This window comes from Tupaia chinensis, unplaced genomic scaffold (genome assembly GCF_000334495.1).
Source record: "Tupaia chinensis unplaced genomic scaffold, TupChi_1.0 Scaffold000361_2, whole genome shotgun sequence".
Classification (NCBI taxonomy): Eukaryota; Metazoa; Chordata; class Mammalia; order Scandentia; family Tupaiidae; genus Tupaia; species Tupaia belangeri.
In genome coordinates this window covers 2502701-2526294 of record NW_006159858.1, presented here as the reverse complement: position 1 = coordinate 2526294, position 23594 = coordinate 2502701, and the positions used below count along the sequence as shown (strand labels likewise).

The window sequence follows — 23594 nt, the reverse complement described above, 5'->3', positions numbered from 1 at the left end:
AGGACCAGTCGGCTGTTGTTAACACTCTTGCTCTCCAGCTAGTCTACTTCTTTGTATGTGACATATTGGTCTCTGCCTGGACGAACAGATTCTACTTACAATTATTAATGGAGCCAAGGAAACCAGGAAGTTCCTTACTTGACTAAGACTTTCATCTAACATTTAAAAAAAAAAAATTAGATAATGATTCTGAATGTTTGACTATAATAAAACTGCAGGTACTCACCTTTTTTATTTAAAGACACAATAACACCAGTTAGCACTGGCCTTCCAGGAGACAAATGACCTCAACTGGAGGTGAGGATTGGTGCTCTAAAGTCTGCAGCATTAGTGAAGGTTCTGCTGTCAAAGCTGTGGACTTACTGCTGTCTGTCACTGTCACTGCTATTAGCTGGAGAGAGTGGGTCTAGGTTGTGGTGGACTATCTCCGAGATGGTCCCTGATAATTCCCTTTTCTGGTGTTCACATCCTCATGTGGTCTCCTCCCACACTCTACTAGGGCCAGGCTTGTGAGAAAATAGGATGTGGCAGAAACGACAGTATATCATTTCTGAGATTAAATGATATAAGCTGTGGTTTATGTATTGGGTATTCTCTCACCTGCCTGTACTCTCTTTTTCCTTTGAACTAGTCACTCTGGAGAAGCCAGCTGTCATCTCCTAAGGACACTCAGGTAACCTACAGAGAGGGCCATGTGACAAGAAATGGAGACCTGTGCCAATAGCCAGAGAGAAACTGAGGCCTCCTGTTCACATTGACGTGATGCAGATTGGAAGTGGATTCTCCAGTCCCCGCTGAGCCTTGACAGGTGGACACAAACTCATGAGAATCCAGAGCCATTGAACTGGCTCCACTGTCTAGTGGTTAAGGGAGCCAAATCCCACATGGCCAACTGCTGTTGGCCCTAGCATCTCGAAAAACATGCCAGGCACATGTGCAAGTGTGCCTCAAATCCTGACAGGATAGAAATGATGGAATTGTGGCCAGGAAAATAAATTAGAGGGGTGACCAGTTGTTTTCCATGGAAGCAACCATACCACCAATGTGACTGCTGCATTTCTATTTTTGTCTGGTAATATAGAGAAGTCATCTTTAGGCCAAATACATGGTATTATCACACACTCAACTCTTCTAGGATAAATGCCATATATGGAATTAGGTCCTTTTTTTTTTCTTTTTATTTGCTACAGGGCATATGTGCTCACCAGAGAGACAGAGAGAAGGAAAATGAGAAGCCCTCCTCAGAGGGTTGACCATGCCACAATCCCTTCTTCTCCATTCTCCTCTTGGAGTTTGGGCACACAAACACTGGTGTGTTTTTCATGCTGCTGGGTCCAGGACTTTAACCACTCAGTTGGCAATGTAACATCCAGCCACCTTAACCACCTTGCCACCTGCTGGCCCTAGGTGCATCTTTTTTTTTTTTATTTTTGAGAGGTTTTTGTTATAGGGCATGTGCGCTCGCCAGAAAGACAGAGAGAGACAGAGAAACAGAAAGCGAGAATCACCCCCTGGGGTGATGGCCATGCTGCAATCCCTTCTCCTCCATTCTCCTCTTGATGGGATCTTGAGCACGCACACACGCGCCTAGCATGAGTTTAAGTCACTGGGTCCGGGACTCGAACCACGGTAGACTACATGAGAGTCCAGTGACATACCCATTACGCCAACTGTTGGTCCCCCTAGGTGTATCTTAAGAATGACTTGAAGACCTTTCTGTTTCAATTGGTACTGACCTTATGGTCCCCAGTCAGGCAGTCTATTTCAACCTCAGAACAGGCAGCACCGTAAACAAAGTACTCAAAGGGATGGCCTTCACCCTTCTCCCAGTTCATGTCTGACTCATAACCCCTGGAGGAAACAGAATTCTTGGTGAGCACTGTTAATGATCAAGTTCTCTAAGTGCAGACTATGATGATTAAACAGATGATAAGGAGCGTGCAAAGTAGTGAAGACACACAATGATGTGCCAACATATAACGCATGCTGGATAAATCTGCTGAATAAAAAATAAATTACTTTCATTCATTTTGCTTTGTCTGATAAAGCATCCAAATTGCTTCTGATTAACAAACACCTTACTTCTGGAGGTTAGTTGCTGACTTTTTGATTCCATCCTACTGCTTTTGGCCAACATTAGATCATGTAATCCTATAGTTGCCAAATTTGGGGAATTTGACCATTTTATGCCATTTCAAAGATGTACACTTGCCTGCTCTGTTTATCTTTCTAAGGATTCAACTTTCTGTGAGAGGGATCAGGTCTCTTGGCTCTCACTCTTTGTCACTGCTCTGGTGTCTCCCTATCAGGCTCCATGGCCTGCTCTGTTCCCAGGTCTTCTTTAAAAATATCAAATAAATGTCAGTGGTGAAAGAGAAGTATAGGCCAGCAGCTTGCCAGGACTCTGCCCTCTCCCCTCCTGGCCTGGAGGTAGCCGTTAAAAATATTTAGGGGTCAGCAGGTGGCATAATGGTTAAGGCACTGAACCCTCATATGGCTGAATGTGGTTCAAGTCCTGGACCAGGTATATTGAAACTCATACCAGACACATATGCATGCATGCTTGAAATCCTAAGAGGAGAATGGGAGAGAAGGGACTGAAGCATGGCCAGTCCCCTTGGGGAGCGATTTCTCACTTTCTTTCTCCGTCTCTGTCTGTCTCTCTGGAACACACATATCCTATTTCAAAAATCTCTCCACACACACACATTTAAAAAAAAAAAGAAAAAAAGAAAAAAAAAGCCTCCAATGCCTCCTGGTAGTCAGTCAGTGTCCCAGGACTCCATGGCAACTGGTAAAGTGACAAAATCAGATAAGACTCACTACTACCCTGCTCTCTGACAGTGTTCACTCTTCATTAAAATAATTTGATACATGATTTTCCAAAGTATACAAGTTCCTACAGTTCCAGATCTTGACAACACATAGATATTGTTACATTTCTTTTTTTCTGGCGCAGAAGGTGTAAGGCGGTACCTGTCTTCTTATGGGTTTAATTTACATTTCCCAACCTTCGTTTCTTAAAAGCTAGATCATGTCATGTTTTCATCAAAAAGTCAACCACTGCTGCAGATTCCATGTACTACTCAGCAAGGGTATAGTATCACCCAGTATCATTTAAATGATCAATTCAGTTGAATTTTGTGTGTCTGTTTTTTTCCAGCAAAAGTCTTCCTGGACACTGGGATTAACTAGCAGCTAAATATTCTTCCTAACAGCATATTAAGAGAAAGCACAAAATCAATTTTCATCAAAATTGAAAGCAAAACTCATCAGTGTATTCGTAATGGGAAAATTCTTCTGATATGCTGTAATAATACACAACGATTAAATGTAAAAACTGTTGTTCTCCACAACATGCTATAGCATGCACTACTTACCTGAAGTATCCAATAGCTGAGAGGCCAATGCTTTCATCGAAAGCAGCCTGGGCCTGTGAAGGAAGAGCACAACATGAGGCAATAAGGATGTCAAAGAAAGAATACCTCAATTTAAATTTTACCGTATGTTAAATAAAGCTATCAGGAGGAATCACCAGGGAGAACCAAAGTCAATTCAAGCCTTTCAGCATTCTTCATCTCCTCAGGCTTCTGGGGGTCACTGCTTGTGGTAAGAGTGCATATGGTCGTAATAAATGACCGTGGTGGTAGGTTATCCTTATAGGCTGGACTACCATGTCAGTCAATCCCTCGTGAGGGAATTCATTCAGTCATCTGATAAGACAGCCTGCCTGTTAACAAGGGACATTTTAGGAAAAATTGGTTGACTAGATGTTTCATTATAATATCAATATCCATACCAGTTGCAGTTGAGGGGGGGGGAACTACATTTTTAAAAAAATAGTTGGATCTTTATTTAAAAATATGACCTGCCAAAGTAGTGTTTTCCACAAACTCTTGGAGCAGAAACCTTCATAGGATTTACAATCTTTAGTGGGAGCGTTAGCAGCAGCCATTGCTGTCTTTTTAGATGCTTGCTTTTTTTTGCCTTTTTTTGCTTTCTTGGCAGCCCTGATAGCTTCTCACTGAGCCTTTTTTTTTTTTAAAGAGAGATTTTTTGCTATAGGGTGCATGTGCTCAAAAGAAAGACAGAGAGAGAGAGAGAGAGAGCAAGAAATCCTCCACTGCAGGGGGTATGGCTACAGCACAATCCCTTCTCCTCTGTTCTCCTCTTGGGATCTTGGGCATGCATGCATACACATGGGCCTGACATGAGTTTAAACCACCAGGTCTGGGACTCGAACTGTGGTCAACTACATGGGAGTCCAGCAACATAACCATTACATCATTTGCTGGCCCCTCTCAATGAGCCTTCCAAACTTCAGGGTTTTGGTTTCTCTTGGCCAGGGTATCAGCAAGAGGTGTTAACCCTCTGGGATTTGACTGCACGTGGGTCCTTTTCTTTTGAATTTCTTTGGAATGTCCCTTTTTGTGCTTTCTTCTATAGAGAACAGTCCAATTTATATGCTGAGGATTCCTCTTGGAGAAGAATGCTGTCTCGTATTGGATATTGAGAAATTGAACAACAACTTCCCCGATGATCCTGGCATAGCATCTCCTGTGTCTGGGGTAGATTTTGTACCTGCTGAAATTGTACAGCTTGACCTTCATGGCAGCGGCTCCAGGGAGAAAAAAGATGGCAAAGAGAATAGGGAATAATTTTGCTAAATTACACTGTGTATGCCAACAAAGCTCCTGACCCTGCAGTGTACACAGTTGTCTACTATACAGAAAAATGGGGAGGAGTAGGTCCAAGTCAAAGGGGAAAAAAATGAAAAATATAACCATTAGAGAAAAAGGTGAACAGAACAAGAGCAGATCATGATGGTGGAGGACTGACCCCACACTGCCCCTCTGTCTAGCTTTGCCCAGCCAGACTCTCAGCTTTTCTGGGCTCAGGCAACACAGGGCAGAGGTAGAAAAAAATATATATATACCCAGAAAGGATGGAGAGATCCCACAAGTGAGAATTACAAAATGAGTCCTCACTCTATAGAATGGCAGGAACCATTTCAAGTGAGATCCCTCCCCAACCTGTGCTTTCAATGTTGCAAAGACTGACATTGGACGATACTCATTACAACACATGTTCCCAGCTTCTCTGGATGTCCATTCCACACTCTCTGGTATTTTATAAACTTATTTGAAAAGTTTGCTAGTTTCCTTAAGAATGGACTTCTTTTTCAACTAGATAGTGAGTAGTTCAAAGGAAGCGGCTGAATATTTCCACCCCATTGTGTGTCTACGACTGGCTGAACTTACTCCCAGTAGCTTCATGTTCTATTTCTCAATGACTGCTTCTATGGTTTTTATTTACAGAATGGTTATAGTTTTATTTTTCTACTTTAGAAGCTGTGGAACCCCAAGAAGAACATACAGATTCACAGCTATTATCCAGAAAACACTGAGATTTCATTGGATGAAACAGTAATTAATGCCAGCTTAGAACAGGAGTTCTAGGAGGAGAACCATCTTTTCCTCTAATAAAAAAACTCCCCAGATGCAAGAGTTCCTCCATTATATTACTAAAGGATTTCCACACACCAAGAACCAATGGGCCTATTATTTATCATTAGGCACTTATCATTATCATTGCTGGCACTATTTAAAGATATCCTTCTATAGTTACTGAATTCATACATCTCTCTCTAACTCTCCCCCCTCCTTTTCTTCTAAGATAAAATATAGAGAACCAGTGAATCTCACCCAATCCTTCCAAGTTCCTTGAGGATTCTTGCTGATGATGGGTTCAAGGCGCTTTAGAAGAGTTTGGCAAGCATCCTAAGGATAATTTTTATTTAAAATTATAATCATAATGTGCAAACACCAATTTCAAAAAAACATGATATATGCCATTCTATTGACTTATCTAACACAGAAATGAGAGATCAACCCTTTACGAAGGCAATGTGAAAGGTTGTGTGTGTGTGTGTGTGTGTGTGTGTGTGTGTATAAGTGTGAACTGGTCTTAAAGACAGAGGCCTTTTAAAATATACTGAGAAGTCAGGGCTTATTAGAAAAACTACTGGCAAACCACCAGCCACTGTTTCCAAATATGGCATAGTCCCATTTATTCTGAGGGCAAATTCACTGTGGCTGGATGAAGCTGGAGTGAGAGTCCATGAAGCTAGGAGAGAGAGGCTTCCAGTGGCCCTTGCAAGAGATGGGAGTCTGACCCAAAGTGATATTACCATAACACAGAAGTAGAAAGACACAGAGACATTTTTGGGTCGATTGAGAGGACTTGTTGATTAATGAGATGTCAGGAGGCTGGGCAAAAAAAATGGTTGCATTTCCAACACAGGAGAAACACTGACTGAGCCTGAGACGGGGAAAGAGAGGAGATGGATTAACTCTCAATGTCGTCTTCTTTTTAAAAAAAAAAAAAAAGAATTATTCTATTTAACTTTATTGATTTATTGATTGTAGTTTGACCAGACAGGGACAGAGAGAGAAAGAGGGAAAGTGAGAAAGCAAGCTGCCAGGTCCAGGACCCAAACCATGGTCGGCCATGTGGGAGTCCAGCACCCTAAACCATCATGCCACCTGCTGGCCCCAACTCTCAACATCTTGTGAGCTTCACCCATGTATTTGGCCTAGATGGGGTTAATGATTTCGGTGAGATCGTGGTGATTCTTACCTTCACTGCCAATCCGTTGAGATCCGCCACCACAGACCCTCCAGAGACATTCGCATTAGGGACGGTTTCTGTGCTGGTTCCACGGAGGTGGACGTTGGACATAGGCATCCTTAATTCACGGCTAGCCACCTAGATTTTAGAAGTGAGTTTCTTTTCAAATATTTTGATTATTTGTAAGCCTGAGAACATGCCCAGGTGTTTAAAGTCCTCAGACAAGAGACAAGGGAACAGAACCATGATTTTCTTCTGCTACAAAAAAGTTTCTCCTCTTTCTTTCTTCCTTCCTTCCTTCCTTCCTTCCTTCTTTCCTTCCTTTCTTTTCCTCTTTCTTTCTTTCTTTTTTTCTTTCTTTCTTTCTCTCTTTTTTTAGAGAGAGAGATTTTTGCTATAGGGTATGTGTGCTCCCTGGAGAAACAGAAAGCAAGAAATCACCCTCTGGAGGGATGGCCATGCTGAAATCCCTTCTCTTTCAGTCTCCTCTTGGGATTTTGGGCATGCATGCACATGTGCCCACGTGAATTTTAAGCTGCTAGGTCTGAGACTTGAACCTTAGTCGGCTATGTGGGAATCTAGTGATGTAACCATCCTGCCATCTGCTGGTCCCCAAAATTTCTCTTTTCTAAAATATGTATAACTAGTCTGAACCCCAAGTCCCGAACACAGTTCCTTTTTCTTTAACTTTCTCTTGTGCAGTAGCATCAAGAAGAGGAAGGGAGACCCCAAGACAAGATAGGAAGAAATGTTTCATGTCTTTATATGAGTTCAACATTTCTGGGGCCTTTCCTATTACAAAACCCTAGCAAAGCCAATGTCGTCAATAATAAGAGATGCCAATCTCCCATCCACACTTCTGGAGATGCTCCAGGATAATGAGAAAGGCTAATGGTCTTGGAAAAGCAGCAGCATGAACATGTGGGTTACAGAGAAGATGTCACTGTGTCTGATTTTTTCTGTATTTTTAGGGCTGGAGAACAAAATCATGCTACTAACTACCTGATCCCACATTCTCCTCTTCCTTGCCAGCAATATGGCTCATAAAGTGTGCCTACTTTATGACGTGGACACAATGCTTTTTTCTCAAAAGTTCATCTATAGAGAGTGCACAGAATTAGAGCATAAAGGGGGTCTGAGGAAAACCCTAGAATCTCACTCTCCAAAGGAAGAAAAATATGACTAAATAATTCTCTAGTAACTGATAACAGGAAGGAAATATATATTCAATATCTCTATAATTAGAAAATAAGCAAATTAAAGTAATAATAAGTTATTTTCTTTCACCTTTCAAGTTGTCTAAAAATTCTCAACAATGTGTACCATTCATTGTTGGCTAGGGTATAATTGGAAACTTTCTGAAAAACAATATGGCAAGATGTGTCAAACAATTTAAAATATGCCCTGTGACCCAGTAATTTTACTTCTGGGAACCTATTTTAAGAAACAATCATTGATATGATCACAGTCTAACGCATAAAAATACTGTTTGAAATGTTCAACAGGTGGGGGGTGGTGAAATCAATTATCTATAAGATCCATGTGTAGCCATTAAAAATCACAATGGTAAAGAATTCTTAAGGAATACATAGGAAAAGTGTGTGTGGGGGAGAACAGGGTATGAAATTATCTAAAAACATGTTAGCAATTTTTAAACAAGAAAAATGTGACAAGATGGAAAGACCCTCAAAAAGGTGATTATTGCTAAGTGGTTGAATAGTACAGAACTTAAAAAATAGAAGTGTCTGCCTCTTCCAAATGGTTTATAATCTATAATATTATAATTGTAATTAACAAAATAGGAACAGTTGTTTAGAAATAATCTAGGGGCCAGTAGGTGCCATAGTGGATATGGCACTGACTCCCACGTGGCCTACTGTGGTTCGAGTTCCAGACCAGCAGCTTGAAACTCACGCCAGGCGCATGTGTGTGCCTCCCCGTAATACCAAGAAGGGAATGGAGAAGAAGGGATTGCGGTGTAGCCATCCTTCCCAGGGGCTGATTTCTCATTTTCTCTCTCTCCATGTCTCTGGAGAGTGCACGTGCCCCATAACAAAAATCTCTCTTAACACAAAATGAATTAATCTAAAATAAATGAGACAAAAGAAAACTGGTAGTTTGACTGGAAATATAAAATATGACTTATCATCATTGTTCAGAGCCCTTAATATAAGAACAGCAAGAAACAATGCAATACATTATAATTTACACATCTTTTGATTGCCCAACAAAGATTCAAAAATGACAACTCAGTTAATATATCCAAAGGAAAGCAGTAAATAAATATGCAACCTTCTTTAACAATTAAACAATCTGAGATTCTTCTTTTACATTCTTTTTGGAGGTTCATTTACAAATTAGCTTATTTACCTAATCTCTGCTAACATAGCTTAACAGTTTAAACTGTCAAAGCTAGTCTCCTATCCTTTTTTAAATTATTTATTCATTTTTATTGTTAGAGAGTGGGTGCATTCACCAGAGAGAGACAGGGAGACAGGGAGAGAGGGAAGGGAAAAGCACCCCACAATGGCGCATGGTCGTAGCAATCCCTTCTTTTCCATTTGTCTACCTTGTTGGGATTTGGGACACCCATGCACAAACCCCAAGTGCATTTCTCAAGCCATAGGGGCTGGGATGTGAGCCACATAGTCAGCCATGTGGAATCCACCTTCCTTAACCACCAGGCCATGGGGCAGGCCTACTGCCTTTATTTTGGAATGGAAGGTACATATTCATAGTTTCTCTCTTATTAACATATCTACAAGCACGCACACAACATGATGCAGCTGTTTACATTCTTACCTGAATCATTTTAGTGTGGACTCCTTGCCCCATTTCAATGCCACCATGTGTGACTAGCACAGAGCCATCTAGATAAATGTGAACCAGGGCAGCAGCCTAGGTAGAAAAGACAAAACCAGTATCCATGATCTTTCTACTATTATCACATATCATGCCAACGAAGGCTTATTAAAACAACCCCCTCCTTTCATCCTCCTAGTCCCCACCAAAACCATAGATAGACTACTTTCTCAGTGCCCCAAGAACCACCAAGGGAGCCAGGACAATGTTGGGGCAAGTGCTATCTCATGATCACTCTATAAGAAGTCATGCTGTCCCTGGGTGGCTTTGAGTCTGTGGTATGACTATGGTCATTAAGCTGCTTCCTGATTAGGATTCACCTGTACCCCTTTAAAGACCCCCTCCTCTTTGCCCCCAGTGTAGCCACATTTGTTGAGGGCCCATCCATTCTAAAGTATATAAATAGGTTTTAAGGGAAGGAGAGAGAACAGTTGTGTGCATGCCTATTCTATAGTTTAGATGTGTCACAGAAAAGTAAAAATAAAAATCCAAACAAGATGGGATAGACATTAATATTTCTGCAGCAAGATGAGCTAAGCCAACCCTAAATCATCTTGGCACAGAATTACAGAGCTTTGGAGTTGAAAGAGAACTTGAAAGTCATTTTATCTAACTATGTAGCTCCCCACAGGATCCAGAAGGAAATAAACTGCAACAGAATAACAGGCTTTTGTAATCAGACTCTACACTAAACATGTTTTACAATGAACAAGAATATGCCTTCTTTCTGCCTGTGCTAAACTAGAGGGTATGGATATATTCCAGGGTGTGCAGAAAATGGTAATGGCTTCACTTTGAATTTCCAATGTAAGAACAATACCAACAGTATATGGTCCTGGAGGAAATGCCTCTAAGTGGTTCCACTACGGTCCAAAAGGCCTGGAAGGCAAACTCTTCCGTTGTTCATCTGGGGAGTGCCAGTTTCATAGATGTGGTCTGGGTCTGATAGGGGTCAGTCACTTAGAGCTCTGCCACCTAGGTTTCTTACTAAGTTTTTATCTAGAGTGGCAAGATGAACAAAATTTGTAAAAGCAGAGTCTTTGGAAAGTTCCGGTAACAAGCAAATTTCCACTTAATGAATGTAAAATTTTAGTAAGCTTTAATTACTCACTTAGATTATTTTTAAACAACCCTGGTCTAAGTGAAAGTTGATGTAATTGTGCATTAATCAGCAGGTAAAACCAAGGAGAAGACTACATTCCTAGACCAATTATTAGGCTACCAGAAGGACCCTGTGAACTGAGGCCAGCACTTACAGAACTGCCTCTTTCTTGGTATGTGCGGGTTCACATTACCCCAGTGAGGGACAACCGGGACGGCAAGCAGAAGCTTCATTGTTCCAAATAAGATACCCCCCCATGATAGTGTGTGTGTGTGTGCGTGTGCATGCACATGTACAAGAGACAGAAAAGGACAAAGAGAGAGTGTGTGTGCAAGAGACAAGCAACCCTGAACAGGGTCTGGCCATGCCCTAATCTCAATCTCCCAGACTTCCAGCTTGCCAAATAATATACTTCTGACAGTGAAAATGGGCTCCATGTACCAGGTCAGCAGGTGTAAACTAGGGATGCATTGGCAAAATGGGGACATCGGTGTACCCTTTCACTGAGGACAAAGGCACACACATTCACAGACCAAGAGAGAATCTTAGAATCTTGAAGAAGGCAGAGTAGCCATAATAATAATGCCTAAGGGTTTTGGGAAGATAAAGCATTGCATATCTTACTGTCTGTGGACACATGACTTCTGGAAACACCGTCTTGTGCTCTTGACCATTTAGTCCCAAAATAATAAAGATAAGGAGTGGCATCTTTTACAGAAAGCCCAGATCTGGCTGCCCCGGGGGCTCTATATCAGATGCCAGGTGATTCCACCAGCTACAACAGCAGCTTCTGGGCTCCCTTCTTGCGTATGTCATTGTACTCTGCTAGAATGTGAGCCCTGAAATGAAGAACATGTTCTAAGGCACCCCTGGAAATGCAGCATAGGGTCTCCCATGTGATGGGTGCACCAAAACTGTTTGATAAATAAATTTGCAATAATAGAGTCCTCCAATCTATTTCTTAGGCTGAGAGACTCTGTATTTGACCTCCATGGCTCTGCAGAGTGTGCGTGAAATCTGTAGTTGGACTACACACACGTGACTGAGCTACAATTACAGTGGATTTTGCATTTCCTACATTGTGCGACCCTGCTGGTGACAGCACTCTGCCTGCATGTGTAGGGCAGCATTTCTATTGAAGATGGCTGAGCAATTTGTTCCATGTGGTGCTGCAATCTCCTCGGGCCATTTAAAATGTCAAATTTGGTTCAGTTAAGTGGCACCACTGAATGGTTCTTTGTTAGTGCCACAAAAGATAATTCCACAAAGCTTCATCTATTATACAAAATGGGAACAACTGGAGTGTTGGAACAGATGGTTCTCCAATATAAATAAGAGGACTTAGTCGGTGAAATTTCAGTCTTTAAGCTATGACTGCTGGTATTGGTGAAAAGTTAGCTTTAAGCTCATACAGTCCCAAAATACCTCGGCCCTTCAAACATTTGAGTTTCTGCTCTGTATCAGGTGTCATAGGCACTAGAAACACAGAGATTAATTAATTAAATATTGCCCGCATGCCTTTGTGTTTCTGGTGTTGGAATTAACTAAAGGTAGGCGAGGTATATTTGCTTCTCAGCTGTTGGGCAGGGGCTGCTTTTGCCCAGGAGACAGTGAGGGATGATGAAGGCACATGGGACCTGAGGTCTGGCAGTGCCAAGGCCAGATCCTTGTCCTGCCACTCACTAGCTGGATGACTCTTGACAAGAGAGTACATCTCTGTGGGCTTCAGTCTCCCCTTCTCTGAGAGAGAAACAAACACACCTACCTAATAGAGATGAGACAGGGAGTTGATCAAGTGGGAGATTACAAATCTCCCAGCCCAGGGCCTTATACAGAGAATCCATAAATGGATTCTCATATACCATTTATAGTTCCTTTCAGGATTTGGTCTGCTTTAGAGTCATCTTTCAGCTTGTGCCTTCCAGGAAGCAGCCTGACTGATCTGACTCCTTGGTTCAGTCCTAAGACAATATTTCAAGTATTAGATGCGGCTCTGTTTCCCCAGAGAGGGGGTTTTCAGTAGCCTTTGAGAATGAATCTGTACTGCTGGCTATTGTCTGGTTTCTTCTCAGCTGAACTGAGTATGACTTCAGTTCCCAACAGAACGGATTTTGGGGGAGACAGTTTGATGTAACTAAGAAAACACAGCTGCAGGAGCCACTCAGATCTGAGATCTAGCCCTGGCCCCACTCTAGTAGCTGTGGGACTTAGGGCAAGTTATTTAAATTCTCCAAGCCTCCATCTTTTCCTCATTGGTGAGAATACAAATATATCCTAAAATAAGTCACTCTGAGAGTTAAATGATATAAAATCTAACAGGACTTATAGTGGGTGCTTGATAATAATCATTATTTTAAAATCCACTTTTGGATACATTTCTAATGAGGACAGTGGGGCACACCTGGTCTATAGTGAAGTCCAAATATTAAATAATGGCAGCCGGGACCAGCAGTTGCAGTGGTTAAAGTGCTGAATTCCCACATAGTTGACCATGGTTCGAATCCCAGACCTGGCAGCTTCAAACTCCCACCAAATTCATGTGTTTGTGTGGGTGCCCAAAACTCCAAGAGGATCTGAGAGGAGAAGGGATTGTGACATGGCCAACACCCTGGGTGATGATTTCTTGCTTTCTGTGTTTCCATCTCTCTGGCGAGCACAAGGACCCCATAGCAAAAAATCTCTTTAAAAATAAATAAAATTAATAATAGTAATAATGGCAACCATTACACAGAGGCTGCCTGCCATGTCTACCCGAGGCCCAATACTCAAGGACTTCCCAAGGATCCCTAACAAGGATTCCCCAAGGATCTATAAATGACAGAGATTGTTTTTCCCAAAGATTCTGGCCAGTCTGCTCAAGGGCAGGAGCCCTAACTGATCTCTTGGCTAGCTGCCAGCTAATCAGTTTTCCCCAAAATTGTATACCAAGATTTACTGTCCACAAACCCTTTTCCCAGTGCTAGCTTTTCCCCTCCTTTCCTTTTTGATAACCACATTCCTCCCTTCATTCTCTACCATAGCCTCTTTTATTTTTCCTTTCTTGCTTTTTTTTCTTTTTTTTTTTTTTTGAGAGATTTTTTCTATAGGGCATGTGCGTTTGCCAGAAAGACACAGAGAGATAGAGAGACAGAAAGCCAGAAAATCACCCCCCAAGGGGATGGCCACGCCACAATCCCTTCTCCTCCATTCTCCTCTCAGGATCTTGAACACGCACGCACACGCGCCCGGCATGAGTTTAAGTCGCTGGGTCTGGGACTCAAACCACAGTCGGCTACATGGGAGTCCAGCAACATAGCCATTATACCAACTGCTGGTCCCTCAACCATAGCCTCTTGATCTTCTCCCTCACCAGAGTAAGTTTTATGTGGATGGTCAAGTGACTCTATTAATTATTTATTTTTATCACAAATGGGCGAGGAATGAGAAGGCTGCAATGAGATTACCACTTGCCGAAATGCTCCTCTGAGTTATCTCCTGGCTACAATCAACAGCTTTGCAAATGTTCTAAGGATTATACCAAAGCTCAACTAGGACACAGATGGATGGACTGATATAAGAATAGGGAAAGGACCTTCCTAACACTTTTCTTGGCCTCCTCTGCTCCCTTAACACACCACACACACACACACACACACACACACACACACACATACACACATACTAATGCTCTTTTTGTAGTCCCCCCTCCGCATTTATTCCTATTTTATCATCTGTCATACTCTCTTCATGGTTCAGCCAAAAGTGTGAATTCTGCAAAGAGGAGGAAAACCAAGCTCTGTTGGCTCACCTACAAACATGTCTATATACATTCCAGCAGTTAGAGGTAAGTTTCATCAAAAAGAGAGAGAGAGGTGAAAACAGTAAGTGGAATTTAGCAACCAAACAAGGGAATTCATTTAATTGGTTAAAGAAATTAAACTATAATAGCAGGTCCCCAGTCCCTCCTTTCATACTTTTTTAATAGTTCTGAGATGAACAAACTTCTAAAATTGTGTTTTCTTTCCTTTTTTTTTTTAAGAGAGAGATTTTTGCTATAGGGTGCATGTGCTCGCCAGAGAGACAGAGAGAGACAGAAAGAGAGAAATCACCCCCTGGGAGGACGGCCATGCTGCAATCCCTTCTTTCCCCGTCTCTTCTCCAGATTTTGGGCACACACCTATACAAGTCCGGCATGAGTTTCAAACTGCCAGGTCCAGGACTCAAACAGAGTTGACTACGTGAGAGTCCAGCGAAGTAACTATTATGCCATCTGCTGGTCCCCCTAAGCTTCTAAAATTGTGTTTTAAAAAGTTATTTAAGGGATTGGCAGGTGGCCTAGTGGTTAAGGGCACTGGGGTCCCACATGGCTAACCTTGGTTCAAGTCTCGGACCTAGTGGTTTGCTTTCTCTCTCTCTCTTTCTTTCTCACTCTGTCCCTCTCTAGTCAAATTAAAATAAATAAATAGTTTTTTTAAAAAAATATTTAAATGATTACTTTTCTGGGTTTAGTTTATCTCAACCCACCCAAATAAGGTGGGGCACCCTAGCAGCTTCCTATTTCTTTCTTTCTTTTTTTTTTTTTTTTTTTGGAGAGGTTTTTGCTACAGGGCATGTGCGCTAGCCAGAAAGACAGAGAGAGACAGAGACAGACAGTGAGAAATCACCCCCCCACACACAGGGGGGATGGCCATGCCACAATCCCTTCTCCTCTATTCTCTTCTTGGGATTTTGGGCACACACACACGCACCCGGCGTGAGTTTAAGCAACCGGGTCTGGGACTCAAACCATGGTCGGCTACATGGGAGTTCAGTGACATAGCCATTACACTAACTGCTGGTCCCGCAGCTTCCTATTTCTATCTCATGGGCCAGTGACACAGAATCACAGAGTGGCTGGAAGAGAAGTTTTGGAGGACTTCGGTCCCACCCTCTTAATTTACACATGAATAAACTGGGGTCAGGGCAAGTGCTTATTGCAGGGCCAGGAGTAAATCTCACGTCTCCCAATTTTTCTGCAAGGAAGTTCATTACCAACCATGGGGATGTGTGCAGAGGAGCTTTGTGTCCTCTGGAATGAACTAGATTGAGCACAAGTTGGTGAAATTAAAGAATTGGGCCTTGAAACTCATAAAGGAAAGTTTCCTCAACATCTTCTACTTCTCAGGGCTGCTTCCAGGCAGCACTCCCATGTGTGTTTGGAGAACTGACCTGACCAGCAGCGAGTGAGCCAAGGCCAACAGGATACTTCAGGGGGACCATAGCCAGCCCTTTCTTCTTCCAGTAATTCTCTGCATTGAATTTTTCCACGGCTGCTTTCCTCAGGGAGTAGGAAGACATGGCCATACACTCTCTCCAACACTGGATCAGGTTCTCAGCATTAATCTCTTGTTTGTAGGGCGTTTGATCAATTTCATTATACATATTTATCTGTCGGACCTATGAAAGGGAAGGAGATTGTGGGGGGACATCCAGAAGATATAGCCTCATTCACTCACCATTTTCCTAATTAAATTGTGCCCACCATAGAATTCCCAAGTCAAAGTCTACTTAGTTCTAATAGATGCTTTTCCCCATGCATAGTGTTCTCTTCCTATCCTCAAAGCCTCAGTTGAATCTGTCAGCACTTACTTCTATGATTCTGGTGCAAGTTCAAGGGGAGGATCCTTTCCTGAACTTGCTATATAACTCAACATGGTCTAGGTACACTGTGATCGATTCCAGCTGCATTTGTAAATGTCTGCTAAAAGGTAATCCAGGTTATATGATTTGGATTATTCAGAAGCTACGGCAAGATAAGCCACTCACTTCCAAACAGGTCAACATGAAAGTTTGTTCAAATATAACTGACACCTAGCATGAAGAACAAATGAAAAGATTCTATCCTAGAAAGTCTAAAGCACTCAATTGAAGTCTTCCTATTTTCCTACAGATGACATACTTGACAAGTGGCAGTATCTAACCAGAGAAGACTGTGACCTTCCAGGGAAAAGTCACATGGGGAGAGGTTGTCTGTCTTCCCTAGTCCTCTCCCTAGACCTTTTTGCCTCAACATCACTGTCGCAGACACAGTGGAAGAGAAGAAGGTGAGAGGGGGGCCTGCCACATCTCCCTACCATAACTATACTCCAGGTTCTAAAGGTAGAAGAGGTCCCAGAAAAGTAAAAATCTTTGTTAAATAAAGTTGGATTGAGACCTGAACAGAAAGGAGACCATTTGAACAACCGAAATGACAAGCTTTATGATAGCTGTCTGAGGTGTTGGTGGCAGTTACATCCCTCACCCAATGGAAACTTCTCAGCAAACAAGTGAGAATCCAAGGCTCAGTCCTCAATACCCTCTGTTTCTAGGATTTCTGAAAAAGTGTCTGAGAAAGACAAGCATCTCTGAACTCTGGAATCCTGTCTCTGATTTAACTAGTTAGCTAGGTGACCTAAGGCAAATCATTTATTCATCTAGATAGCAAATTCTTCAACCTGAAAGACCCCAAAGGCTTTTCCACCTCAGTGACATGAATTTAGTATTACCTTCTCAGGGGACAAACCACATTTGGCTGCAACTTCCGTGATACAGTGTTCGGTGATCAGCCCTGCCTGAGGAAAGCCAAACCCACGCAAGGCTGTGTTGGATGGAAGGTTGGTTCTGCATGCTCTCCCCCGGCAGCGCAGGTTGGGAAACTTATATGCATTGTCCATTTTCAGAAGTCCCATTTCTATCACCTAGAGAAACCCAGACATGATGTGTTAAGACCCTGGTCCTTCTCCTGTTTTACCATCCTGAGACCCAATACTTAAACCAACCAGAAATAGCAGCCTCTCTAAATCACATCAAACATGATGAAATATACCCATGCCTTGAATTAAGCGTACTTTTGTTCTAAAATAACTTTTAAGTATTTGTGTATTTTTTGGAATCATTATTTCTGTTCAGATTTTAGAGTTAATGCACTTTTTTTTTTTCAGACTTCATTTACAAAAGTCTTTGAAGTCTCCATCGGCCCTAAGTACTAGGCCTACTGAGTGAAATGAATACAATAACCTGGAAAACAGAGAAAACAGAAAGAAAGTATTTTGGTGTTAGGTTCAATACATTGGTTCTCAACCACCCTAATCCTCCTCACCAATGCCACCCTGCTGCTGTCCTGGAGACATTTGGTAATGTCCAGAGATATTTTTGTTTTTTAAGACTGGAGGGTGGCAGTGCCACTGACATCTGCTGGGTAGAGGTTAAAGATGTTGCTAAATGTCCCAGAATTCACATAACAAACCCTTTTCCCCAAAAAAGAGTTATCTGGTCTAAACTGTCAATGGGGCTGAGGCTGAGAAATACTGGTCTAACATTTGTATCTAGAAAACAGCTCTAAATATGGGGAGCATTAAGAAACACACAGGGCTCAGCGTTGTAGTGTAGCAGTAACACAAGTGTCTCACAAAGCTGGAAGCCACATGGCTGACTATGAATTTGGATACCCTATCAGTCTGAAACAATTCTAGGAATGCATTGTTTGGAAGATAAGACCCTGTTGAGGATGCTCTCTCCCTCACACATGTGTGCATATGACTACTGTCTTTAAAAAAAAAAAAAAAAGGAGGACCAGTCCTACGATGCAGTTGTGTGAAGCAAGTTAGATTCCAGAAGCTTGAAAAACACAATGAGCATATGCATGTGGGTCTAGGATCTTGATGAGAAGGAGGAATGGAGGAAAGGAGATTGCAACGTGACCAGGCCCCACTGAGGGGTGCACATGTGCCCTTTGGCCAAAACAAAAAAGATAACATACAAATGCAGACTTAGCCAAGATTTCTGGGTTTATGCTTTGTATGCCATTAAGTTACATGAGGTTTTCCCTGCAATGATGGTCATTATGCTTTTATAATTAAACACTGTTTAATATTGAGCACTTTGGGAATTGAACTGTATTATTTATGTAACATTAAGGAGTGTGAACTTGATCCTTAGAACACTTACAAATATTGACTCATCTAGGGAGGCGCCTCCATTGCTATAATGCTCCATGTCGAGGGCCAAGATTCTGCCATCATTCATGAATCCAGCCTGGAGGAAGAGAAGTGATTTTTGAAATGGTGCTGGAGTCCAAGTTTCTCTAAAGTTTGCTTTGTCACTTGTGAACCATCTACACATAGGAGAAAAGCTTCATGACATTGGATTTGTCAGTGATATTTTTGCATATAATACCAAAAGCAGGAAACAAAATAAAAAATACTATGCGTAGATTAGATTACATCAAATTTAAAAACTCTGTGCATCCAGGGATACAATTAATGGAGTAAAAAGGAAACCCACAGAATGGGTGAAAATATTTGCAAATCATATAACTAATAAAGAGTTAACATCCAGAATATATAATAAATTGCCACAAATCAACAAAGAAAACAACCTGATTAGAAGTGAACAAAGGAGGGACCAGCAGGTGGCATGGTGGCTAAGGCGCTGGACACTCCCACTTGGCTGACCATGGTTTGAGTCCCGAATCTGGTGGCTTGCTTTCTCACTTTCTCTCTCTCTCTCTCTTTCTCTCTCTCTCTCTCTGGTCAAATTAAAATAAATGAATGAATAAATAAAATTAAATAAAAATAATTCTTTAAAAAAAAAAGAAGTGGACAAAGGACTTGAATAGACATTTCTCCAAAAAATATATACAAATGGCCAGTAAACATATGCAAAGAGATCCAACATCACTAATCATTAGGGAAGTGTAATTCAAAGCTACAAGATACCAACTTACATCTATTATGATGACTAATACTAATAAAAAAGGAAAAAGAGAGAAAGCGACTAAGTTGGTGAAGATTTGGAGATACTGGAACCCATGTGGACAGTTGGTGGGAATGTAAAATGGCGTAACTGGTACGGAAAACAGTAGAGTGGTTCCTCAACAAAGTAAACATAGAGTTACCATATAATCTAGTTATTCTACTTCTGAGCATACACTCAAAATAATTGAAAGGAAGATCTTAAAGAGATTTTTTTTTTTTTGGAGAGGTTTTCGCTATAGGCGCGTGTGCTCGCCAGAGAGACAGAGAGAGATATAGAGACAGAAAGTGAGAAATCACCCCCAGAGGGGATGGTCACACCGCAATCCCTTCTCCTCCATTCTCCTCTCGGGATCTTGGGCATGTACGCACACGTGCCCTGCGTGAGTTTTAAGCCACCAGGTCCAGGACACGAACCGCGGTTGACTACATGGGAGTCCAGCGACATAGCCATTACGCTAACTGCTGGTTCCCTCAAAGAGATTTTTGTACACTTATGTTCACAGCAGCATTATTTGCAGTAGCTAAGAGACAGAAGCAATCCATATCAATCAGCAGATGAATTAAAAAAATGTGGAATACACATAGAATGGAATATTATTCAGCCTTAAAAAGGAAGGAATTCTGATACATGCTACAATGACATGGATGAACCTTGAGGATATTATGCTAAGTGAAATAAGCCAGTGACAAAAGGACAAATACCATATAATCCCACTTACATGAGGCACACAGAGCAGTAAAAGTCATAGAGATAAAAAGTAAAGTGGTGGATCCTAGGGGCTGGGGTAAAAGAGAATAGGAGTTATTTAATGGGGATAAAGTTTCAGTTTTATTAGATGAAAAGAGTTTTGAAGATGAATGATGGTGATGATAGCACAATGATGTGAGTTTTGCTGTACTGTAAACTTAAAAATGAATAAGGTGGTAACTTTTATATTATGTATATTTTTCCACAATTAAAAACAGTAATTAGAAAAAGGAAAAAAAATATGAGCTGGCCCTGTAGCCCAGTGGTTAAGGGAGTAGTATCCTACATGGTCAACTGCAGTGTGAATTCTGGATCTGGTGACTTTCAAAACATACCAGGTGCATGCCTCAAATCCCGACAGGATGGAGAAATGGAAGAGATAAACTGTGGCATGACCATGTCCCATTGGGGGGGATGCTTTCTCTCTCTGTCTCTCTGTGTCTCTCTGGAAAGGCCACATGCCCTCTGGCAATTGAAAAAAAAAAGTAAAAAAGAAAGGGCAGAAACATATAGTGATAAAATAAAAAGAAAAACAAAAATCCCTCCAGTTTAATCTTTCCCTTCTGTTCTGTTTTTTCTCCTACCAGAGCAAATTAATTACGCCATTTCTTGACCTCTCATTCTTGCTGTAACTCCTTGAATTTTGGCTCCCATCCTCACCTTTATATCAAAATCTCCTCTTCTAAAGTCACAAATAATCTTCTAACCTCCAAATCTGGTGACCTGCTTACAATGTACTCTGCACATTTTTCTCACAGAGTCCAGTTTAATCAAAACTCTCGGCCTCATTTGGTGCTGCTGAAAGTTTTCAAAATAAATCCTTCTTGTTTTTAAAGATGACTCTAATATATCTCTTTGTTTGTTTGCACTTGGCTTTCTAGAGCTCTCAACTTATTAAAGTTTACATTAATAAATCCTCATTGTGATCAGTGCATGGCCTGTGAAGTCCAGAACGCTCATTCTCCCCCTTAGTGCTGCCCTTGGCAGAAGATCCAGAGGAGGACAGCATCCCTAGGGCAGTGCTTAGCCAACATAACTCTGTGATGATGGCGATGTTCTGTGTCTGTAGTGTCTGATATGGCCAGCTCTAAGCACATGTGGTTATTGAGTACTTAAACTATAGCTAATTCAACTGTGGAGCTAAATTTTTCATTTAATTTCATTTAGCTATTATTATTATTTAGCTTTTTGCCATAGGGGGGTATGCACTAACTAGAGAGAAACAGAGGAGATGGTGAGAGGGATAGTAAAAAATAACTACCCAGGGAGTTATGGCCATGCCGAAATCCCTTCTCCTGGGATTTGGGGCATGCACACACCAATCTCCTAATTCTCCTGGAATTTGGGGCATGCACACACCTGAGCCCTCTGTGATTTTCAAGCCACCAGATCCAGGACTCGAACCATGATTGGCCATGTGGAAATTCAGTGCTGCAACCACTATGCCACCTGCTGCCCCAATAATTTAATTTAACCTTAAATAGCTATATGATCCTAGTGGCCACCATACTGGACAGTGCCGTTGAAGGGATGGTGGCACCACTGGATGGAAATAGTTCAAGTCCTGAATGACTTTGCAGAGTAGAGACCTCCTTTCTTCCTCCCCATCAATTACACTGGGCTGTTACTTGAGCAAGAAATGACATAATAATGGTGTAAGTCTCTGAGAGCTTTCAGTTGCCTGTTAGAGCCGTTAGCCCACACTGACAAAACTATGTCTCAGAAGGCAAGAAAAAATAAATTCTACCGTGGAAAACTTTCTAGAAATTCCTGAGACACTGTTTTATAAAATGATTCTTGATATATTGGAAAATGAAGAACTCATTTGCATATAACTAATTTTATATAACACCATTATGGAAATTATTCTATTTTACTTCTTTCATACGTCTAAATAGGTATGATTATCAGGTCTACTTTCAAAAATATATGCATACACATGTGTTTTCCAATTATTCACTGGCAAATATCAGCTAGTACTTTATTTTAAACTGACATCTTTGAGCGGAGCATAAAAGCTTCCTTGAACCAGCCAGTAATTAAAAAGTCAGCACAAGAAATGGAAAGTTAAATGGAAGTACCATTTGTGGATTTGCTCATTGTTGTTTCCCACTGGAGGGTAGCCAAGTTCTGCCCTCTGCATCTATGAAATGTTGTATTTACAACACAAATCTTTCCCTCCATCTCTTCTACTCACTCGGTACTTCCCAAAGTAGGGGTGGCGGCCTCCAGTTATTAACATGTCTTCTCCTCGTTCCAGAATGCAGCGGATGGCACGCCCATGTCTAAAACAGAGAAAAAACAAGAGAGGTACTCTTACCAAGAAGGTATTATCCGGGGTGAACATAACTCTTAATGAGAGCTTGAGTGGCGTCCACACACATCATGGACAACAGAGCAACACTGCCACCCTACCTCTACTTAGGCACACACAGTGGCCTCCCTTACCTTTGGTGCCAAGTACAAGACCTGGCATTTGTTGCTCATGAGAATGAGGCTCTTAGGTGCCAGAGGCTCTTGGGTATTTCTTTGGGGTATATTCCACTATGTTAACAACCTCTGTTACAGTCAAATGGTCCCAAGGCCACACTACCAATGGAGGAATGCACATGGGGTTGAACTGCCAACTGCTCCCTGATAGGACAGGTCTGAAAGGCTTTTGCATGCTTGGATAGAGGAACTGACTTATGTTATTCAGTAAAGAAACTAAGTGTAGGGCCAGCTGGCATGGTAGGTAAGGCAGCTGGATCCCACATGGCTGAGTAAATAGTTCAAGTCCTGGACCTGGCGGCTTGGAAAATACTCTAGGTGAATGTAAAAGCATGCCCAAAAATCCTGAGAGGAAAATGGAGGAGAAAAGATTATGAGAGGGCCATCTCCCTGAGAGGTGATTTCTCACTCTATCTCCTTCTCTCTCTCTGGCAAGTGCACATGTCCTATGGCCAAAAAAAAAAAAAGAAATGAAAAAAGGAAAAAAAAAAAAACCTTCTAGTGTACCTGCTCCAAAGACAATTTCCTACAGTAATGGTTTGAAATCCTCAAAGAAAAATGGCAATGTAATAAATGTAAGCATAACAAAAGCAAAGTCCTTGCTTAAAGCAAGAGAATACATATGGTTCAAAAGGCCATGTGCACAACCTATGCAAATATAGGTCACTCTAACAGGAGCTAGGGACAAGTAACTCCCACCCATGCAGGATCTGTTTCTGTCAACTTTCCAAGATTTGCAGTGTTTTTCTTTTCTTTTCTTTTTCTTTTTTGTTTTGAGAGGTTTTTGCTATAGGGCATTGGAGGAGTCCGACCCAGGGAGGCCCCAGGATCTGTCTGAGCCCCACCCCCACCCCCAACCTTTGAGCTCCGCTTCCAGTTGGATCAACACGTGGGCAAGACCACTGTTGTGCACCCCCGACCTTGGAACAAAGCTTGGGTCAGTTAGCATGTCAGCAAGGCTGCTTGCTATTTGCTCCAGAAAATTGAGGCAGCCTCACTGGGAAGCGAC

The 23594-nt window shown here is 41.7% G+C and overlaps 1 protein-coding gene across 1 annotated transcript in view; it reads right to left on the bottom strand.

The window, feature by feature from the left end:
- Positions 1-23594, bottom strand: part of LOC102482260 (aldehyde oxidase) — a 101498-nt gene that overhangs the window by 7212 nt on the left and 70692 nt on the right. The window contains exons 23-31 of the mRNA XM_006152995.3: positions 22293-22380; positions 18539-18625; positions 17098-17289; positions 15782-16009; positions 9433-9528; positions 6640-6768; positions 5706-5780; positions 3381-3433; positions 1737-1851 (exon numbers count right to left, since the gene is read on the bottom strand). Of these exons, the coding sequence (XP_006153057.1) occupies positions 1737-1851; positions 3381-3433; positions 5706-5780; positions 6640-6768; positions 9433-9528; positions 15782-16009; positions 17098-17289; positions 18539-18625; positions 22293-22380 (1063 nt within the window). The remainder of the gene's footprint in view (positions 1-1736; positions 1852-3380; positions 3434-5705; positions 5781-6639; positions 6769-9432; positions 9529-15781; positions 16010-17097; positions 17290-18538; positions 18626-22292; positions 22381-23594) is intronic.